General features: G+C 35.4%; 1 protein-coding gene across 4 annotated transcripts in view; it reads right to left on the bottom strand.

Moving 5' to 3' along the window:
* astn1 (astrotactin 1) overlaps positions 1 to 20,000 on the bottom strand; it is a 433,021-nt gene that overhangs the window by 20,753 nt on the left and 392,268 nt on the right. For all 4 annotated transcript variants that reach the window (XM_056477943.1, XM_056477951.1, XM_056477959.1 and 1 more), the window contains 2 exons: positions 14,567 to 14,667; positions 14,302 to 14,485 (listed from right to left, as the gene is read on the bottom strand). In XM_056477943.1, the coding sequence (XP_056333918.1) occupies positions 14,302 to 14,485; positions 14,567 to 14,667 (285 nt within the window). The remainder of the gene's footprint in view (positions 1 to 14,301; positions 14,486 to 14,566; positions 14,668 to 20,000) is intronic.

The following is a 20,000-nucleotide window of genomic DNA, read 5'->3' as shown; positions in this document are numbered from 1 at the left end:
AAATGCTTTTACACAAAAGCATGATTAGATCAATTCTACATTCCAAGATTTTTTTTTCACCTATTTTGCGAACAGCGCAATTGAAGGTCAACTACTGATATTGGAAAATTGACATGGGAGGAAATACTCCAGACATATTTACACAAATCATTATAGGATTTTACAGCCTCACAGCCTCTGTTAGATATAATTGCTTGGGCTCACGCAGATATTATATTGCCTCATGTGACTGAAAGACATGCAACTTCACGTCAGTTCCATGTCCAAGTCAATCGGGCAGCCAAAAACTGGGGCCTCAGTGTTTTGTGTTTTGTCTTATGACTGAAACAAAACATAGATTTTTTTTGTGGAAATTTTAGGAAATAATAATAATAATAATAATAATAATAATATATAATAACATGGTCAAATATATTATTATAATAATAATAATAATAATAATAATAATAATAATAATATAATAAAAATATAATATGGTCAAAAACAAATAATAATAATAAAATAATAATAATATAATAATAATAATAATAATAATAATAATAATAATCATAATAATCATAAAAATAATAATAATAATAACAAATAATAATAATAATAATAATAAAGTTAAAAAACAATAATGGTCAAAGTATAATAATAATAATAATAATAATAATAATAATAATAATAATAATAATAATATATAATAATATAATAACATGGTCAAATATATTATTATTAATAATAATAATAATAATATAATAAAATATATAATATGGTCAAAAACATAATATAATAATAATAATAATAATAATAATAAAATAAAGTAATAATCATAATAATAATATAATAATAATAATAATAATAATAATAATAATAATAATAATAATAATAATAATAAAGTTAAAAAACAATAATATGGTCAAAGTATAATAATAATAAATAATAATAATAATAATATAATAATAATAATAATAATAATGACGTAAAAAGAAAAAATATATAATATGGTCAAAATATAATAATAATATAATAATAATAATAATAATAATAATAATAATAATAATAATAATAATAATAATAATATTGTCATAATAATAATAATAATAATAATAATAATAATAATAATAATAACTGTATAATATTGTCATAATAATAATAATAATAATAATAAAATAATAATAAAATAATAATAATAATAATAATATTGTCATAATAATAATATAATAATAATAATAATAATAATAATAATATAATAATAATAATAATAACTGTATAAATTGTCATAATAATAATAATAATAATAATAATAATAATAATAATAAAATAATAATAATAATAATAATAATAACTGTATAATATTGTCATAATAATAATAATAATATAATAATAATAATAATAATATTGTCATAATAATAAATAATAATAATAATAATAATAATATTGTCATAATAATAATAATAATAATAATATAATAATAATAATAATAATAATAATAATAATAATAATAACTGTATAATATTGTCTAATAATAATAATAATAGTAATAATAATAATAATATAATAATAATAGATAATAATAATAATAATAATAATAATAATAATATTATTTCTTTTCGGCTTAGTCCTTTTATTAATCTCTGATAAACATTTAGAAAACTAAGACAAACTACGGCAGAATCAAATAAAACTGACTCATTCGATTGTTCATTTCAAAACTGAAATCAATCAATGAATCAGGAGTGTTTTTTGTGCCATTTACAGAAGGAGTAACTCACATGTATGTGGGTGTCCGGCTCCAGGCAGCGGATGATCAAGGAGATTGAAGACAGAGGATCGGGAATGTCCCCCAAGCATCACACATGGGGATTTTGGCCCCCGACATGATGTCATCCACAAAACTCAACATATGTTTTCTGTAAAACAACAACAAACATTTTGTTTAACTTGTACACTACAATATATAAATGGTCACACTCAGGTACATTCAGAAATACTCAGGTAGTCCATTCTGATCTCAATTTTGTTTTAAAGTCTGGGTACACACTATAAGACTTTTTACATTTTGTAAGATTTTTTAAATATTAGAGAACACAAACATGGGGGACAGAAATAAATCCTAGATTTCACAGCTTTGCTTCTATAGTTTGTGATGTGCCAGTGGTGTAAAATGACATTACAAATCTCAAATTGGTCACACTTTACAATAAGGTTCATTAGTTATGCTAATTAATGCTGTGTGTTTAACATTAGTTAATGAAAATACAGTTGTTCCTTGTTAGTTCATGTTATTCACGGTACATTAACTAATGTTGACAAGCATAGACTTGGATGTAAATAATGCATTAGTAAATGTTCGATTATAATTAATTAATTTATTTTATTTATTTATTTAAAATTATTTAATTTATTTTATTTATATGTGAATGGCAAATAATTTAACATTAAAAACATCCTTAAAGAAAAACGGCTGAAAATCTCTTGAGACTTAAAAGTGACAGTGGCATACAAATTAACATTATGCTTGTTACGTTCCCCAACACAGCGTACTTTCAGGTTTTGTGTCTGCGTTTCTGTCTGTATGTTTCTTTTTATGATTTTTAAAATTATCTAAATTATTTAAATTATTTAAATGATCATTTATTCATTGTAAATGTTTTTCTTTCACTGTACAAATGTCTGTTGATTGTGCTTGTCTGTTTGCATTTTCTTTCAGCTTGCTTTCTGACTGGATATTATTCAGTTGCATTTGATAATCTCCGGCTTGTACACTATACATGTTTGTCCTTGGAGTTCCCCCCCACATCAGAATTTCTAGACGTAAAGATTAATTGTGTTGAATGTTTAGGATTTGCAATTGGAGCATCCCCAATGTTCCCCAATGTTTAAAGCATATATATTTTATGTCTTATGTCATATTTTATGTCTTTTATGTCTTATGTCTATATTAAGGCATAAGACATAAAGACATATTTTATATTACGTGTGCCCAGACAAAGTCACCAATAATGTAAAAAATCCAGTTTCAATTTACTATAATCTTCTATGTGAAGCTGCTTTGACACAATCTACTGTATATTGTAAAAGCGCTACAGAAATAAAGATGAGTTGAATTGAATTGTATTGAATTTCAAGCTTCTTTAATCAATTTTGGTTAATGATATGTCATTAGCAGGGCCAGACAGAATCTGTGGATGTTTTATATAATTTTATATAATTTATAAAAAATAAATAAATTTGAATTTGTTCGGAATAATTTCCGTCTAGGAATTGTAACCTTTACATTGATTTCTATTTTTATACATACATATTTTATTTAAAGAGCCCTTATTATACAATAAAAAGGGTCATATTTTGGTTGTAAGGGTCTCCAACAACAGGCAGATATGCATACAAGGTCATAAAACACTTTTATTGTCTCATAATACGTATTTATTTTTAACTAAGTATCCCAGTGACTCCCATATGTATCGTTCAGCGATTAATTCGTTCCCAAACCCCTCCTTAGCACGATGCTAATCTGCACTGATTGGACCGATGACCCAGTTTTTTGCGATTGGTCGACAGCGTTCAGTGCGAGAGAAATGCCCACCACGGCTTTCAGTATTGAAGTAGTCAGAGTGCATAGTGTATGCGTGAGCATACCTGTCAACACTCTCGTATTTCCCAGGAGTCGCCCGTATTTTAGACCCATCTAACATCACCCTCCCGATTTGTTATTTCTCCAGGAAATCCTTTTCGGATCCTTCCTTTAACAAACGGCCAACTAATTCCCTGTTGTAAGCATGTAGATTGCTGAAGCACTTGTTAGAGGGAACATAGCACTGGCTGGGGCTATAATGCTGAGGTATTTTTGCAAAAATAAACCTCAACCACTGATTCTTCACAGTTTCATCGTTTGTTCATCTGCACACTTCCAATGATTTCCAGCAGAGCACAGCGTTTTCACGACATGATTTAACCGACATCTGCTACAGTGTTCTCTTCAGTGTTGCCCGATGCTGCTGACTGATTCCACCAAAAACCGATCCAACAAGTTTTTACCCGCACAATCAAATTCAAAACCACCCAATCCAGCAACACTGGTTCTTTTCCTCCTTTTTCTTTTTCTTGCTATTGTGTTTGTGGGCAGGGCAGGGGGTTTAAAATTTTCCCGGGTTTGTGCGCGCACAAATGGGAGGGGCTTAAGTTTCGTATTGACGTCACGCCGAAACGTGTAAAGACTCGTTATCACGATGATTCATTTGAAGCACTAAGAGTCGACTCTGTTATAGATGAATCAATAGTTTTAAACACTGTGCACTTACAGATTTAAGCCTTAGCTTGAAATTTCTCTTCACTTACAGCTGTGTTACACACTGTATGCAAGCTCATTTTTAAAAAGCCATAATAGGGGCTCTTTAAGGTTTTAAATCAGTTAGAACCACTCGTTTGGTAAACAAATCTACAGTAGGTCTCATATAATCCATCCATTAAAAGACATAGAAAATATTACTTTGCAAATTTTATTGTCCAACAATTATCTAAACATTTCTATGTTATTTATTAATATAACAAATACATATTAAAAACTGAACAAAAATACATACATTTATATACAGATAATAAATTGAATGACAAGTTCATTCTGCTGTGGAGTTTTCTGCTGATTTCTGAGGGCGCAGATTCCATGCAGGCCTACTCATTAGAAGACAACCATGAGCCATCAGCAAAACAGCCAATCTTCTCAGGAAAGCCTCTGCAATGGGAAAACTTAACTATGTTTTTTGTACATGAGGATTTCCCTCAATCCAGCCTGACTCTGACCTGCTGCTATAAAAACAAGTGTCTCCCTTCTAGAAGCTTCTAGAGATGGAGACCCTGTGGTTTGGGCATTTCGATCGGAAGAGATGCTCGTGGTTTGATTTCACATAGACGCGTGACTGTCAGCCATCTAAAACCATATAAAGAGCCCATACAGAAATCTCGGTGAGCCTGATGTACTTTGCCGTTCCTATTAAGAAGCGGACGGGACAACTGTTTGCCCAGCTGTCCTGCATGCGTCACAGGACATGAGCATGGGGGCCTCGTGTGCCTTTCACAGCAAAGAGAAAACTCCCCCGCCTGGGGATGGGGAAGCTTTTAAAAGCAGTGGTCGCCCTGCTTGTCTTCCTGGAGGCCTCCTCTTCAAAAAATACCAGTGAACATGATGCCAGGATAAACGTGGAGGGGAAAAGTGTGTGTGTGTGCGTGATTATGTGCTTGCTGTCACCAGTAAGTATTTACAGTGCTTGCGGAGAAGAACATGTGCTAGGATATTAATGAAAAGTGACATTGTGAGGGACTGAAGCACTTCGGGTCATATTTATCCAGTCATATATAGTTCTGCAAACTCCAGCACCTCTGTTTAATGTTTTTAAGGTGAAATGTTGTAAAAGGGTAATCCAACTTTGATGTGTGTGGAAAATTTCGCAAGCGTGCTTTTGAGATATTAAATCGCTTGTCGTTTATGATGTGAGGAACACATGAGCGTTTTAAGATTATTTACGTTCGGGAAAAATACTGAATGGGAAAGTGATGTAGGAAGTTCCTTAGCCATTCACTATTATAGAGTGGAGGAACTATGACGTCACCTTGTAGGCTAATCGACTGCTAGCATAAAACTGGTTCCCTCAATAAATTCCCTATAGATTTTCCCATAGGCTTTTCGAAGTTTGCAAATAATAAGCTCTGTGTTCAAACACTGTTCATTACCTTACACACTTTGTCCAGCCAGATAATCCTCACATGAAAATACAACTTTTCGCACTTTTGGATCTTAAATGCAAACGCAAGAATTGAAAAGCTAGCATTAGGCTATAAACAGACTACAGTGTCTTCGGGCGCTCGCCTGTGACGTCAGCACACCCTGCTGCAGACAACTTTTCAAGCTTATTTTTAGAATATGGTCTATGACAAACATTTAATCTCTCGGTTTATTACATTATAATCCACGCGATATATAAACAAATAAATGCAAAACACATCTGTATAGACCCACGTGCCTTTTGAATAGTTTTTTAATGTGCTTTATGGTTGTTGTAAAAGTGTTTGTATAAATGTGCCTACATAGTATTATCATAGTGCTCGCGTGCACACAGCCTGCTTACCTTAGTAACAGACAACAGAAATGAGGTGTGAGGGACAAGTCTATATGCCTGCAGGTTCCATCATGGACACAGAACAACATTCAGTATTCTTTTTTTTGTCACGAAGTACAGCAAAAAGCAGCCTATACAGTCACATATGCTATCAATTTTAAGGAGGAGTGTAAATATTGCAGTTATGACAGAGTTAAATGTGTTCAGGTGAAGAAAACAAATGACGAAAAATCAATTGATCACGTTAAAGTGACAGTTAATATGTATGTATTTTTACACATTTATTTACACGTTTGCATTACTGAGCGCAGGAAAGAGACAGGCTGCACTGCTAAGCAGTATATCCATAATATCTTTTAGTTAAATAAAGATCAACAAATCAATCTGGCTTAAGTCTTTCCAAGTGAAGGCACAACCTACACACAATATGAATTCCCAATTAGAAAATATTACAAACTATAAAATACTATTCATGAAAATACTTAAAACACAGACAAATCCAAATGCACGACGCAAGCGGGCTACGTTCCACACCAGTTCAGCTCGATGACATATATGTCTCCGATACCGCCTGTAGTCCCATTTAGTAACTTGATAGCAACCGACTTTTTAAAGAACCTAACCAAATAAAAAAATCAAGAGTGTGATGTAACTGATGTGTTTTATGTCATAGAATAAAACGTGAAAGATCTTGAGTTGTGTTAGCCATGAACCTTATTTAAGCGATTTAACCGAAATCCCATTCAAAACACCTATTGACTTTGGGACAAGGGAACCGTAACCGTAAAATGCTAAAGATGATCTCCCTCAGTCATCTTTCAATCAAGCAAGTTTCTCGTGTCAGCCCAATGGTTGTTTGGCAACATCACCAACCAGAGCGAGAGGTGGCAGTAACGCATCAAAAACTTTGTTATCGACCACTGTAAAACAGAAAGAAGAAGAAACTGTCATTCTTCTAATGTAGAAATTTCTTCATTACTGATCGCCAAAGCTGTTTCAGTAACCGAAGAGGTCTCCGGTGCACAGAAATGCACAATAGGTGGTTGGCGCTGACAAGCAGTTCTACACGCGGTGTGTTTGGCAACCCCCCATATGGGAGTCCAGGGTCGTAACACCCATTGTCGCTATCGTTAGCTTAAAAGATTTCCGGCATCAACAGCAGTAGGCGTCACTGTCATTTCCTGACACAGGCTTGACCCAAACGCAATTCGGATTCCTTGGCCACAGCCACACTTTCCCATTTTAGCCGACAACCTAGGCTAACGACTATCTTGTTCTGTACCTCACCTCAAGATACCATAGTAACGGGTGCGCATGCTTTCGCGCTTTCATTTCCAAGGTAGGTTTTCACATTTTTTTTAAAGCGTTTGCCAGTGCTTCTTTCTCACTCTCGCTTTCTGAAATCTAGGAGGAAACAATCAGCCGCATTCCTCAGACACCCACAGAAACACACAACCCACCTCACTACCAGCTTCCACAACATCCAGAGAATTGAGCAGCATCAATCTCCAACCAAACAACACAAGCACTCTGACCGATCGCTGAATTCCAGCAATTAAAGCATGAGTCAGTCCAGTCCAATTAAGAGTGAGTCACAAAACTTTCTATGTTGATATCTCAGAAAGAGAAAGAAAACAGGAAATATTGTTATTCAAATCCATTTTCTTCCATTGGTTTTTATGCTGAGTGGGGTCGGTTTAATTGATAATTATCTTGTATTATGATTAGTTGGTGAAAATTGCATTTAAGTGACGCTGATAAGAAAACCCTAGTGAACTCTATGACTTTTGTGTTAAAGACAAATTCTCATTGTTTATATTTCCATGCTTAAAAATTAAAATGCTTTTATGGAAGCAGTGAGATTGATGACGCATACAAGGAGGATAATCGTCAATCTTTCCAGACCTCCACTGGAGCAGCTTATCTGAAGTTGATACACTTGTGCAATATTTAACAAAAACAAGCTCCCTTCGCAGTGTAAATGTCTTGATGAATTAAAGCATGATTAAATGCTGTTTTTGAATCTCAATGCATTCACCCTTGAGTCTTCTTTTGGGTTAATTTGGTTAGTATAAACACTTATTGGCCTGTTCAGTAAACTTGTGCTTCTCAAATTTAAATGATGACGTAGAAAGTTAAAAATTTGGTTATTTTTATAGTCCACTTTAGATAACTTTGCTACTGCAGGTCAATTTGCAGCTCAAGAGTATTAGTAGACTGCCTGCTTAATTACGTCTAGCTATAAATAATTTGCAACTACGTACCAGCATTTTTCAACAGAACCAAAGGGGCTATTTACACAGGGTCTTTTCATGCATTTTTTTTCCTGATCAGATAAATGATTGTGAAAATAGCAGGTGAAAATACCTGCTGAAACGCATTCAAGATTACTTCATGAGGTGGTCTGGCTCCTGACAAAGCTGGACAGGATTAATGCAAGTGTTGAAACCACACAAGTGATTTTTATTCCTTCCAAAATGTAAAAAAATAAATAAATAAAGGTGGACTATATGGCAGTCAGATTTACAACCAAAAAATGCTGTTTTCTGTTTGTTCATACACATTTCATTCATTTTCTTTTCGACTTGGTTACTTTTCTTTGTTCATTTTAATTATTTTCATGAGCTGAAACAACACGATTCTTGGGGGGTTTTGGGGGGGGGGGGGGGGGGGGGGGGGGGGGGGGCCGGGGCTAATTGTTTTTTTGTTCAATCCACTTAAATTTGCAAGGACTAATAAATTAACTTAATTCCGCCATATTGTCTCAACACAAATTGATTGTGTGGAACCCAGCATCGTTTACAGTGTAAAAGTGCTAATTTGAAATGCAATGGCAATGCCACAGATGACAGTTTGGAATGCTCTTTTCTGTTTTCTATTTGTTATTTATTTTTGATAAGCAATAAGATTAATTTAGCATTAATTTAATATCAAACAGCAGCTTTTACAACAGATAGGCCTACAGATCACAGATTGTGCCTACACTGAAAACTTAAATAAACGGCTTTAACTTCTTACACCTAAACGATTGAAGTTTTTCCAACTTATTCTTTAATGAAAACCATAAATTAAATGGAAACCAATTTATTCATGTAGTTGTAAAAAGCTGAAGTTATTAGTTTAAGTCAGGGTCACCAAACTTGTTCCTGGAGGGCCAGTGTCCTGCAGATTTTAGCTCCAACCCTAATCAAACATACCTGAACAAGCTAATCAAGGCCTTACTAGGTATTCTTGAAACAATCAAGCAGGTGTGTTGAAGCAAGTTGGAGCTAAACCCTGCATGGACACCACCCTCCAGGACCGTGATTGGTGACCCCTGGTTTAAGTTATCATTTTTTTACGGAGTATGTAAATTGAGATGACAAATAATAGAAAAATTGTATTTCTTTCATTTCTGTTTAATGGTTTGCTATATGATGTGCCAAAAATAACACCTCCTTTTCCGATATTCCGTTTCAGTTGGAAGTAATGTGTAGCGCATCTATTGTGTATGGCCATACACCCAAAGTGCTTCACAATCATCATCCACTTGGATGATGCAACAGCAGCCACAGGACAATGGCACCAGTGCACTCACCACACAATGGCTATTGGTGGAGTGGAGAGACGGTTACAAAGCCAATTCGGTGGATGGGGATGATTAGGAGGCAATGATCATAACAGCCGATGAAGGGAATTTAGCCAGGACACCAGGGGTTACACCCCTACTCTTTACGAGATGTATCATGGGATTTTTAATGACCACAGATAGTCAGGACCTCGGTTTATGGTCTCATTCAAAGATGGCTCACTGACAGTATAGTGTCACCTTCTCTTCCTGGGACATTAGGATTCACAGGTTGAGTGCTCCCTGCTGGCCTCACTAACACCACACCACCACTAGCGCTTACTAATACCAGCTATTGGTGGAGTGGAGAAACAGTGATGAAGCCAATTCCCCTTCATTTTGCTGGGGCTATTAGCACCACAGACCACAGGTTGAGCAACCCCTGCTGACTCCACTTCCAACAGCAACCTAGATTTACCATCCAGGTACTGACCAGGCTCAGACCTGCTAGCTTCAGTGAGTAACCGGTGTTAGGCTGAAGGTGATATGGCTGTGGCTAGTAAGTACGTCAACATACTAAAATAAAAGTCTCTGCAGCTTCCAGTTCAGGTGGACTTTAAGTATGAACAGACTCAATAAAAGTGTCTACTTTTAATATGTAATGAGGTTAAATAATTAATTCGGTAATAAACAAGTCATTTTGGTTTGGAAAGCAGTGCACTATGTTGCACTTCTAAATGGCTCTGGTATTTATATGTTTTGTCTTGTCGCGACACCAGACATCATGTCGCATGTTGCTAGGACATGTGTAAGGCCTTAAATTGATTGAACTATCATAAATGCATTATCACATTCTGAAAGCACCTACTGTTGAAGTCCTCTCAGCGGTTCGCTCTGGGTGGGAGAGTGTTTGATAACAGCGTGTTTTAATGCAGTAACCCCAGAGCAAGAAAGGAAAACCTTGCAATATGGAGACCATTAAATACAACCTTTTAATTTGAACCGAGGCCTCAGGTACGGTTGTCCAAATGACCATAATTAAACTCACCTCTCTACTGTGCGTCGGCGAGGAAGCGTTCACGTTTTTATATTGAACACATGGCTATGCTTAAAAGCATTTGAGCGCAATTCGAAAATCCAGACCATATTTGTCTTTGGTTTGTTTTGGAGGGTGTATCAAGATTACCACCCGGTTTTGTGATCAGAGATGCCTTGGTGATCCCTTTAAATGTACTGTAATCAGTTTGATTGTGTTCAATTTAAACCTAATTAGCACAAATAGCCTAATCAGATGTCTGACGTTAGAATCCGTAATAGAATAATCTGCGTTTACAATGTAATTTAAGGAGCAATAAAACAAAACATAAAAAAGCATGTAAAAGCTTGTGAAACAAGATATCGGGTTTAATAGCGATCAATAAAAATTAATGCGTCACAGTAACATTCTCACATGGATTCCAAGGCAGCATCCCATAACGCTGTGTGAAAAAATAAATCTAAAGCAGTGTCCAAAATTGCATGCCAAACACTAGAGTACGTATTCACAGCAAAGGTCATCTTAGCATGAATGTTTGTAGCTGGAGTGAAAATAAACAGTCTCCATGATGTAACTGTCATGTGACCAATGGCATCAGTTGCATCACTTCAATGCCATTCACAAATCCTCTGCTGTGGTCACATATGATGGTAAAATGTGATGCACATTTCAGGATCTCACTAGAAGTAGTAGGTCGTCAGATTGTTTTACAATCGCTACACTTTCACATACCATACCATTTTTCCTACTATTTATAGTATAGAAGTAGGCATATTCTGATTCAGGGGAGAATGTGTGAAATGCAGGTGAATAATGGTTAGGGAGCTAGACTTATAATCCAAAGGTTGCAGGATCAATCCCAGTCCCGGTAGAAATTGAAGATTGGGAGATTGAACAAACCTCACTCACTCTCCACCTTCGATACCCATCTATGGTGCCCCTGACCAAGGCATCCAACTCTTAATTGCTTCTTGGGGGTTTGAAGCAATAGCTGCCTACTGCATTGGGTATATGCTCACTGTGTGTGTTTGTGCGCAATTTCAGTTCTTGGATTGGTTAAAAGCAGAGGACTTTTTTGAAGTATGGATGAAACCATACTTGACTTAAATGTATTTGCATGAAACATACTTTACATTGATCATTAACTTAAATATTTGTAAGCATTTTTTAAGAAAAGAAATTATTATGCTGTTAGCTTACAACATTCTAGTAACAAACTACCAAATTCCATGTCAAGTTATTTTGCTAGCATGTACTGTGGTACAATTGCCATTTTGAGACTCTTTGCAGTGTTGCTACCTAAATGAAATCTTAACAGCACAGTGTTTAAGACTTCATTAATATCCAAAAAGCACAAGAACGATGTTACTTACTTATTTTTCTTAAGTATTTTGCTGACTCATGTACTTGTTCAAATGTTTTGAAGTAGTAATTTTAACTAGTGACACAGGCCTTGTTTAATGTAGCCATGCTAATAAAGTCATGATTTGTGGTTTGTTATGTTTGAAAACAGGAAAACACCAAATAGCCTTCAATTATTGTGCATTTTATTAGACAGCACAGAGAAGCATGATCATAACAGATCCTTAAAATGTTTTTTGACAACTTGGCTGCTTTTATATCGCGTCACACTCATCTATAATCAGCAGTTGCTTCATACTAGCATGATGATACATTTTGAATACTTTACATCCTACAGGACTTTTGCTGAAATCACGTTCATAGATGAGCTAAAGGTCATATAATTATGAGCTAAAGGCTCCAATAATTACGGACTCATTCATGGTGTCATCAAACTATACCTTTGTTTGTTGTGAATATGCATGCTTCAGTGGCAAAAAATACTGTGCCTTTATACTGGTCACTTTTAAGTAAAGTTTTACAAACTAATTTCGAGAGGAGCATGTGATATGATTGATTGTGGCTGGTCTCCCATCCGTAATCACTAGTAAGTCAATCGGCTTAATCCAAACTCACTATAACAGCCCATCTAGCATTACTCCCTTATCTTCGTTTTCTGAAGAATCCCCCCCATCCACCACATCTCTACATTTCCTCCTTTACAGGGGGAGCTCTCGAGGACTACCTGATCTCGTACCCACTTACATGCACTTACGACCAGGCGGGAGCCCTGGGCTCAATTATCTCCGAGCTCAGGGTTCTCTCCCGAGACAGCATGCCAAACCTGCTAATATTATCAAGCAACATCTAAGTGTGAACTCTTAAAATTTTCATTAAGGTTGTAATGTCATCTTAAATGGGATATTTGTACAACTTAGCATGTTATATTTGTTTTTTGTCAAAAGCCGATGTCCAGAGCTTGACATTAACTTTTTTCATCACCAGCCACTGTGGCTAGTAGATTTCCAACATTACTAGCCACTCGCCATTTTCACTAGCCACACTTTTGTCTTTGGGAAAATATATTTTATATGCATAAATTTGACTTTGGCATGCTAAAATTACTTGATTAAATTTTGTGTAATGTCCACATGCCTCCTCATTCATTTCACTTTTTGTGTGTGTTTGTATTCACTTTTTTTTGTGGGAGCTTGCTCAATGTGCACGATCAAATGGGTTGTCGCATTGTAATTAGTTTTTTTTTTCACATGACTTCTCAGAGCTTAAAATTAAGGATTTACCAAATTTATCTCTGACCACACCAAAAATAAATAAATTGTTATTTCTTAGCCACAAATTTTAAATAATATATCAAAACAAGCAAAATATAGCTGTATACATGCACTTTTTAATTCAACAAAACATTTCTGTTTTGTAAAAAAAAAAAGACATTTAAAAGAATTATTGTCATGTAGGCTTTATCTAAAATATAGACAGCAGTCTGTCCTGGCCAAATGTCCCAGATCAGCAGTTTAACTACATATAAATATGTTATAGTAAAAAACATAATTAAACCCACATTAACAAAACACCTGTAAGCAAAGGAAAGCAGGTAAAAAACATACCGTGTGTGATAATGAAAGGATAGTTAGGCCTAATAATAATCTGTTTAAAGAATAATTTAAACGAAAGCAGTGACCGCTGTTGCTTACAAAAGGATTTTTTAATAATTTTTTTAAATCTTGAGCTCTTAAAAGCAGCAGGACTGTGGCTGCTTCTCGATTCTGAGAACACATTTGCACGCATATTGGGCCATCTGCACTGTCGAACCCCTTTTTTAAGAAAATGACAAATTAAAAATTATTTTTAACCAGCCAATGTGGCTAGTGGGAGTGGCTGTCTTACCCGCCATAGCGGAAATCAACCGGCATTTGGCACATTGGCGGGTGTTAATATCAAGCCCTGTCGATGTCCACCACCCTCTAAATTGCATACATTTAAACTGAATGGAAACATGTACATTTCACAAAAATGCCCAAATTTGCCATTAAAAAAGTTTTACTCTCACATCAGGGGCTTTTCATGATATTCGTAAAAAGAGATAATTACAAAATCTGCAATAGAAATGAGACTAGGTCATCTATGAAAACCTGTAGACTGATTTTCATGTGAGGGAAAACAAAACAAAAAGAATTAGTTGTTGGCTGCAGTGCACTTTACAGTCACCGGTGATGACAAGGATTTCCAAATTCCAACAAAACTTCAAAATGTTTACCAACCTGGGCCCCAGTTCGTCTTCGCATCGCCAAGTGAACTCTCCAAAGCTCTCGTAGCGTTGATTGTAGTGGTATAGAACTCGGTGGAGGGTTGGTGAGCCCAGGTCCATGAGTGTATTATAGGCCGTCTGCTGCTCCTTTCCACTGGTGTAGCCGTTGAACAGGTTGTAAATCTTATCTGCGATTTCTGAGGAAACATTTAACCAAATCAGATCATATTGAATATTGTCTAATCCAAAGTTCATTCATAAATCAAGCAACTCTCTACCTTGAGCCTTGACATCATCCACAGCAGGACAGGGAGTTTTGATCGTCACCTCACTCGGACTGGAGCGTCGACCCGTGTTATCCACTGTCCACAGCCGAAACCTGCCATGACACAGTTAGATATATATATCATTTACTCCGCTTGCTATATGCACAGTTATGACCTTTTTCAATAAGCTAGTAAATTTTCATGCTATACTCAGTTGATTATTTACACAGCCTGATTGATACAAATACTAAAAGGAATAATATTGTAACACATAACAATTTGCTGCATAACAATACATCATTTTGTAAAGTGAAAGGTATCACTTTATTTTGAATGTGCCTTTAACACATCTTGTTGAATTTAAGTTACATTAAATCTACATGCCAACTACTTCTCAATATAAGTAGACTGTTAGGTTGGGGTTAGGGTTAGTGTAAGTTGACAAGTACTTGAAAAGTCTCATGTAGTCAGTTAAATGTGTTGAAGGAGCAGTATCAACAGATATTAAGCAGACAGTCTGCTAATATTCAAAAGTGAAGTAATTAGAATGTAGCGGCAATGCAACTTTTAGTCAACAAAATGCGCAATAGGGGCCATCAAAATAAAGTCTTACCAAGTTGAACATTGCTGGAAGCAGGTGACACCAGAACAAAACAAACATTTGATTTACAAATGGCTTTGCCCACTCTTAAGTGCTTTTTAATATGGATTAAAGTAGGGATGCACAACATATCGTTTTATCATAGATATTGCAATACGATCATTGGCAATAGTCACATCGCAGGATTTGCAATGTTGAGTTTGTAAACTTTTACATCTCTATGTGTTTTTTAGGCCTGTGACTATAATGATTTTTGTATAAATAATTCATTCATAAGAAATTTTACCATTTTTAATTTTAACAACGATTAATTTTATTTAATTATTTTTCATTATTTAATTACTGTACCTGAATACTGTTAGACTCAGAAAATGGCGAAACACAGTTTATTTCAATTGCATGTATTCTTTATAGTATTTATAGATTGTTTATTTCATGCAGATGCACTCCCACTACAGAATCATCCCAATCAAAGTGATCAATTCTTTCCAAAGATATTCAAGTCACCTGATGAATTTGGATTCATATCACAATATCTATTGAAGAATAACAAAATATCACAATGTTAGATTTGTCCAATACTGTGCAGCTCTAGATTAAAGTATGTACAATGGCAGTGGGACGCAATTCAATCCATCTTTATTTCTATAATGCTACAATACAATTTAGATTGTTTCAAAGCAGCTTAACAAAAGTTCTAGTAAACTGAAACTGTCAGTCCAGTTTTCAGAATTGAATTTCAGTTTAGTTCATTTCAGTGTGGTTTAATTTTCACTGCTGCAAGTCCAAACACTGAAGAGCAAATCAATGTGCAGCTTCACAACTCAAGTCCCAAAACCAAGCGAGCCAGTGGCAAGGAACAAAACTTCACAGATTGATGAAATTGAAGGAAAAACCTTGAGGGAACCAGGCTCAGATGGGCACTATTTCTCCTCTGGCTAAACTCAATGACTGCATCTGATGCCCAACTACAACTCCAGCTACTGTATTCTGAACTTAATGCAATGTGTATGGTGTGCAATATCACAATGCTACTTTTCATATCAAGTGTGCACTGTGCAGAATTTTACGCTGAGCGTATGTGGAGAAAGACGAAACTAGTAGTCCATTATAATATCTATAAAGACAGTCTTCGTGCTTTTAATATGGAACTAAAAACTGCTAGGCAGACTTTCTTTTCAAGCCTTATAAACAGCAACGTAAACAATGCTCGTAAACTCTTTGCAACGTTAGAGAAACTCACAACCCCCCCCAGTCGGATTCCCAGTGAGCTACTCTCTGAAAGCAAATGTAATGAGTTTGCTCATTCTTTACTGACAAGATCAATAATATCAGAAAGGCAATCAGCTCATCCAATCAGCCAAGTTGTGTCGAAGTCAGACTAGCTCAACCACAACTTAAGAAATCAGACATTATGTCCGATTTCATGGCAATTAATGGCAAAATCTTAGAAGAGATCGTGCAAATTATGAAAACATCAACCTGCAGTCTTGACACGCTCCCCACATCATTCTTTAAAACGGTGTTTACCTGCTTAGAAATGGATCTTCTAAAAGTGGTAAATGCTTCACTTCTCTCAGGGATTTTTCCTAACTCACTTAAAACTGCAGTTGTTAAACCCCTCTTGAAGAAGAGCAACCTGGATAACGCCATATTGAGCAATTACAGGCCCATCTCAAATCTCCCTTTCATTGGCAAAATCATTGAAAAAGTTGTTTTTAACCAGGTTAACAAGTTCCTAAACTTCAAGGGGTGTTTGGACAATTTTCAATCTGGTTTCAGACCACATCACAGTACAGAGAGCGCCCTTATAAAGATAATCAATGACATCCGCCTAAATACAGATTCAGGCAAACTAACAGTGCTGGTACTGCTCGATCTCAGTGCTGCATTTGACACTGTCGATCACAGCATGCTTCTGGATAGGCTGGAAAACTGGGTTGGGCTGTCTGGGACGGTCCTCAAATGGTTCAGATCTTACCTTGAAGGAAGAGGTTACTATGTCAGTATAGGTGATCATAGGTCGAGGTGGACACCCATGACATGTGGAGTCCCACAAGGCTCGATTCTGGCACCACTCCTGTTCAACCTTTATATGCTCCCTCTGAGCCAAATAATGAGAAAAAAACAAATCTCCTACCACAGCTATGCTGATGACACTCAGATCTACCTAGCCTTACTGCCTAATGACTACAGCCCCATTGACACCCTCTGCCAATGCATTGATGAAATTAACAATTGGATGTGCCAAAACTTTCTTCAGTTAAACAAAGAGAAAACTGAAGTGATTGCGTTTGGGAACAGAGATGAGGTTCACAAGGTGAATGCGTACCTTGGCTCTAAGGGTCAAACAACAAAAAATAAGGTCAAGAATTTTGGTGTGACTCTGGAGTCAGATCTGAGTTTTAATAGTCATATCAAAGCAGTTAGTAAATCAGCATACTATCATCTCAAAAACATTGCAAGAATTAGATGCTTTGTTTCCAGTGAAGACTTAGAGAAACTTGTTCATGCTTTTATCAGCAGCAGGGTGGATTACTGTAATGGCCTCCTCACTGGCCTTCCCAAAAAGACAGTCAGACAGTTGCAGCTCATCCAGAACGCTGCGGCCAGAATTCTGACCAGAACCAGGAAATCAGAGCACATCACACCTGTCCTCAGGTCTTTACACTGGCTCCCAGTTACATTCAGAATAGATTTTAAAGTATTATTACTGGTCTATAAATCACTAAATGGCCTAGGACCTCAATACATTATAGATATGCTCACTGAATACAAACCTAACAGATCACTCAGATCTTTAGGATCAAATAGATTAGAAATCCCAAGAGTTCAGTCAAAGCAGGGTGAATCGGCTTTCAGCTACTACGCCCCTCGCTGCTGGAATCAGCTTCCAGAAATGATCAGATGTGCTCCAACATTAGGCACGTTCAAATCAAGACTGAAAACACATCTGTTTAGCTGTGCCTTTACTGAATGAGCACTGTGCTACGTCCGACAGATCGAACTACTATGTTTTTCTCTTCTTTTTAATTCTTTTATAACACATTTTATCAGCTTTTATTTTATTTTATTTTCATTTTTACCATTTTTATTATTTGTTTTTATTTCTCTTATACTTGTTTCTTTTATTCCTGTTTATGTAAAGCACTTTGAATTGCCACTGTGTATAAAATGTGCTATATAAATAAACTTGCCTTGCCTTGCCTTGCCTATGAATAAGAATAAAACTGCAGGTCAGATATGAATGTCGAATGCCAACATATTGAGGTAAAATTGGTTTTATATTAGCACATTCAGACTCTCAATAATTTTATTAAAGTATTCTTTGCAAATTTTAAACGGTGAAATCATATTAGCAGCCAATGACTATCAAAAATACAACATAGTTCACAGTCAAATAAATAGTGCTAATGTTGTTTTAAAGTCATATTTACATGTGATTTCAGACTGAAATATTACAAGTACCATAGTAAAGAATATAGGGAGCATGTCACAAGCATTCACTGAACCAAAGTGCGAATATAAAGTCAACTTTACCTCAATTTCCAACATAGGCACCACAGCTCAAAATGTATGCTAACAAACAACTATGATTTCCCCTCAAAAAAACAACACACTACTGCTATACTACAACCACTAATTTAGCATGTCAAACAATAACTTTTACCAAAACAAATAAAGTCGGGGTTAAGGTTAAACGAATAAATAAGTGTATCTGGACTGCTTCCTAAGTTGAGTTGGAAATAACACTTTCAAATAGATCTCGGAAATTATGAACCATTACCTTTTTAGGACTCCTTTGAAGTTCAGAGTCAACAAATTGTTTCAGTGTGTGAATTATGTAATCATATAACAGCATATACCACCATTAAAATCAAAATGCATGACTGCACCACTCCCATTACATAAGCATGAGTTTACCTTGGGCTCATGGCTTTGATTTGAAGATCTCCTAAGTGCAGACAACTGAAGTTGAACAATAGCAACCAGCTGTGCTCGATGTGTGTACTAGCCACACTCACTCACTTCTCTATGACTGAAGTTTAGCTGGAACTCTATCTCCATCTAGTGGAGGAGATCAGACACAGCAGCCACCTGCTTTACTCTGCATTGGTGAGATGATGCTTAAGGTGCGTGTGGGTATAAATACATAAGTGGCTCTCATATGTGTGATTTATGAATGAAAGACCTGTGTGTAATTGGCTAAATGCAATCCTGGTCTTCAATGGTTGCATTTGTTTTTTTCATTAAAAAAAGAAAAAACAAAGAAAAAAAATTTGTTTTACTTCCAAACAATTATTTCATACATCTGTTTTGATAATGATTAGGTCTAAAATATTATGTCCTAGCTCTTACAAACAGTTTCCCCCTTTTTTGCAGAAAAAAAATATCAGAAAAAGTCTTATTTATTTATTTATTTATTTATTTATTTATTTATTTATTTATTTATTTATTTATTTATTTATTTATGTGTTTGATTGTTTGTTGATTTTTGTTGTAGTTTTAGTTGTTGTGGTTTTAACTAAATAAAAATGTCAAATAGTTAGTCTGTGTTATGATTTAATTTTCATTAAAAACACTCTCACTAAGGTCTCTGTGTGTGTGTGTGTGTGTGTGTGTGTTTTATTTTTTATATACGCATATACATTCACCAGCCACTTTATTAGGTACACCTGTCCAATTGTTCGTTAACGCAAATTTCTAATCTGCAAATCACATGGCAGCAACTCAGTGCATTTAGGCATGTAGACATGGTCAAGACGATCTGCTGCAGTTCAAACTGAGCATCAGAATGGGGAAGAAAGCTGATTTAAGTGACTTTGAACGTGGCATGGTGGTTGG

Source organism: Danio aesculapii, chromosome 2 (assembly GCF_903798145.1).
Source record: "Danio aesculapii chromosome 2, fDanAes4.1, whole genome shotgun sequence".
NCBI lineage: Eukaryota > Metazoa > Chordata > Actinopteri > Cypriniformes > Danionidae > Danio > Danio aesculapii.
Note: the sequence above shows the minus strand (reverse complement) of the source record. Positions and strands in the feature narration are given on the sequence as shown.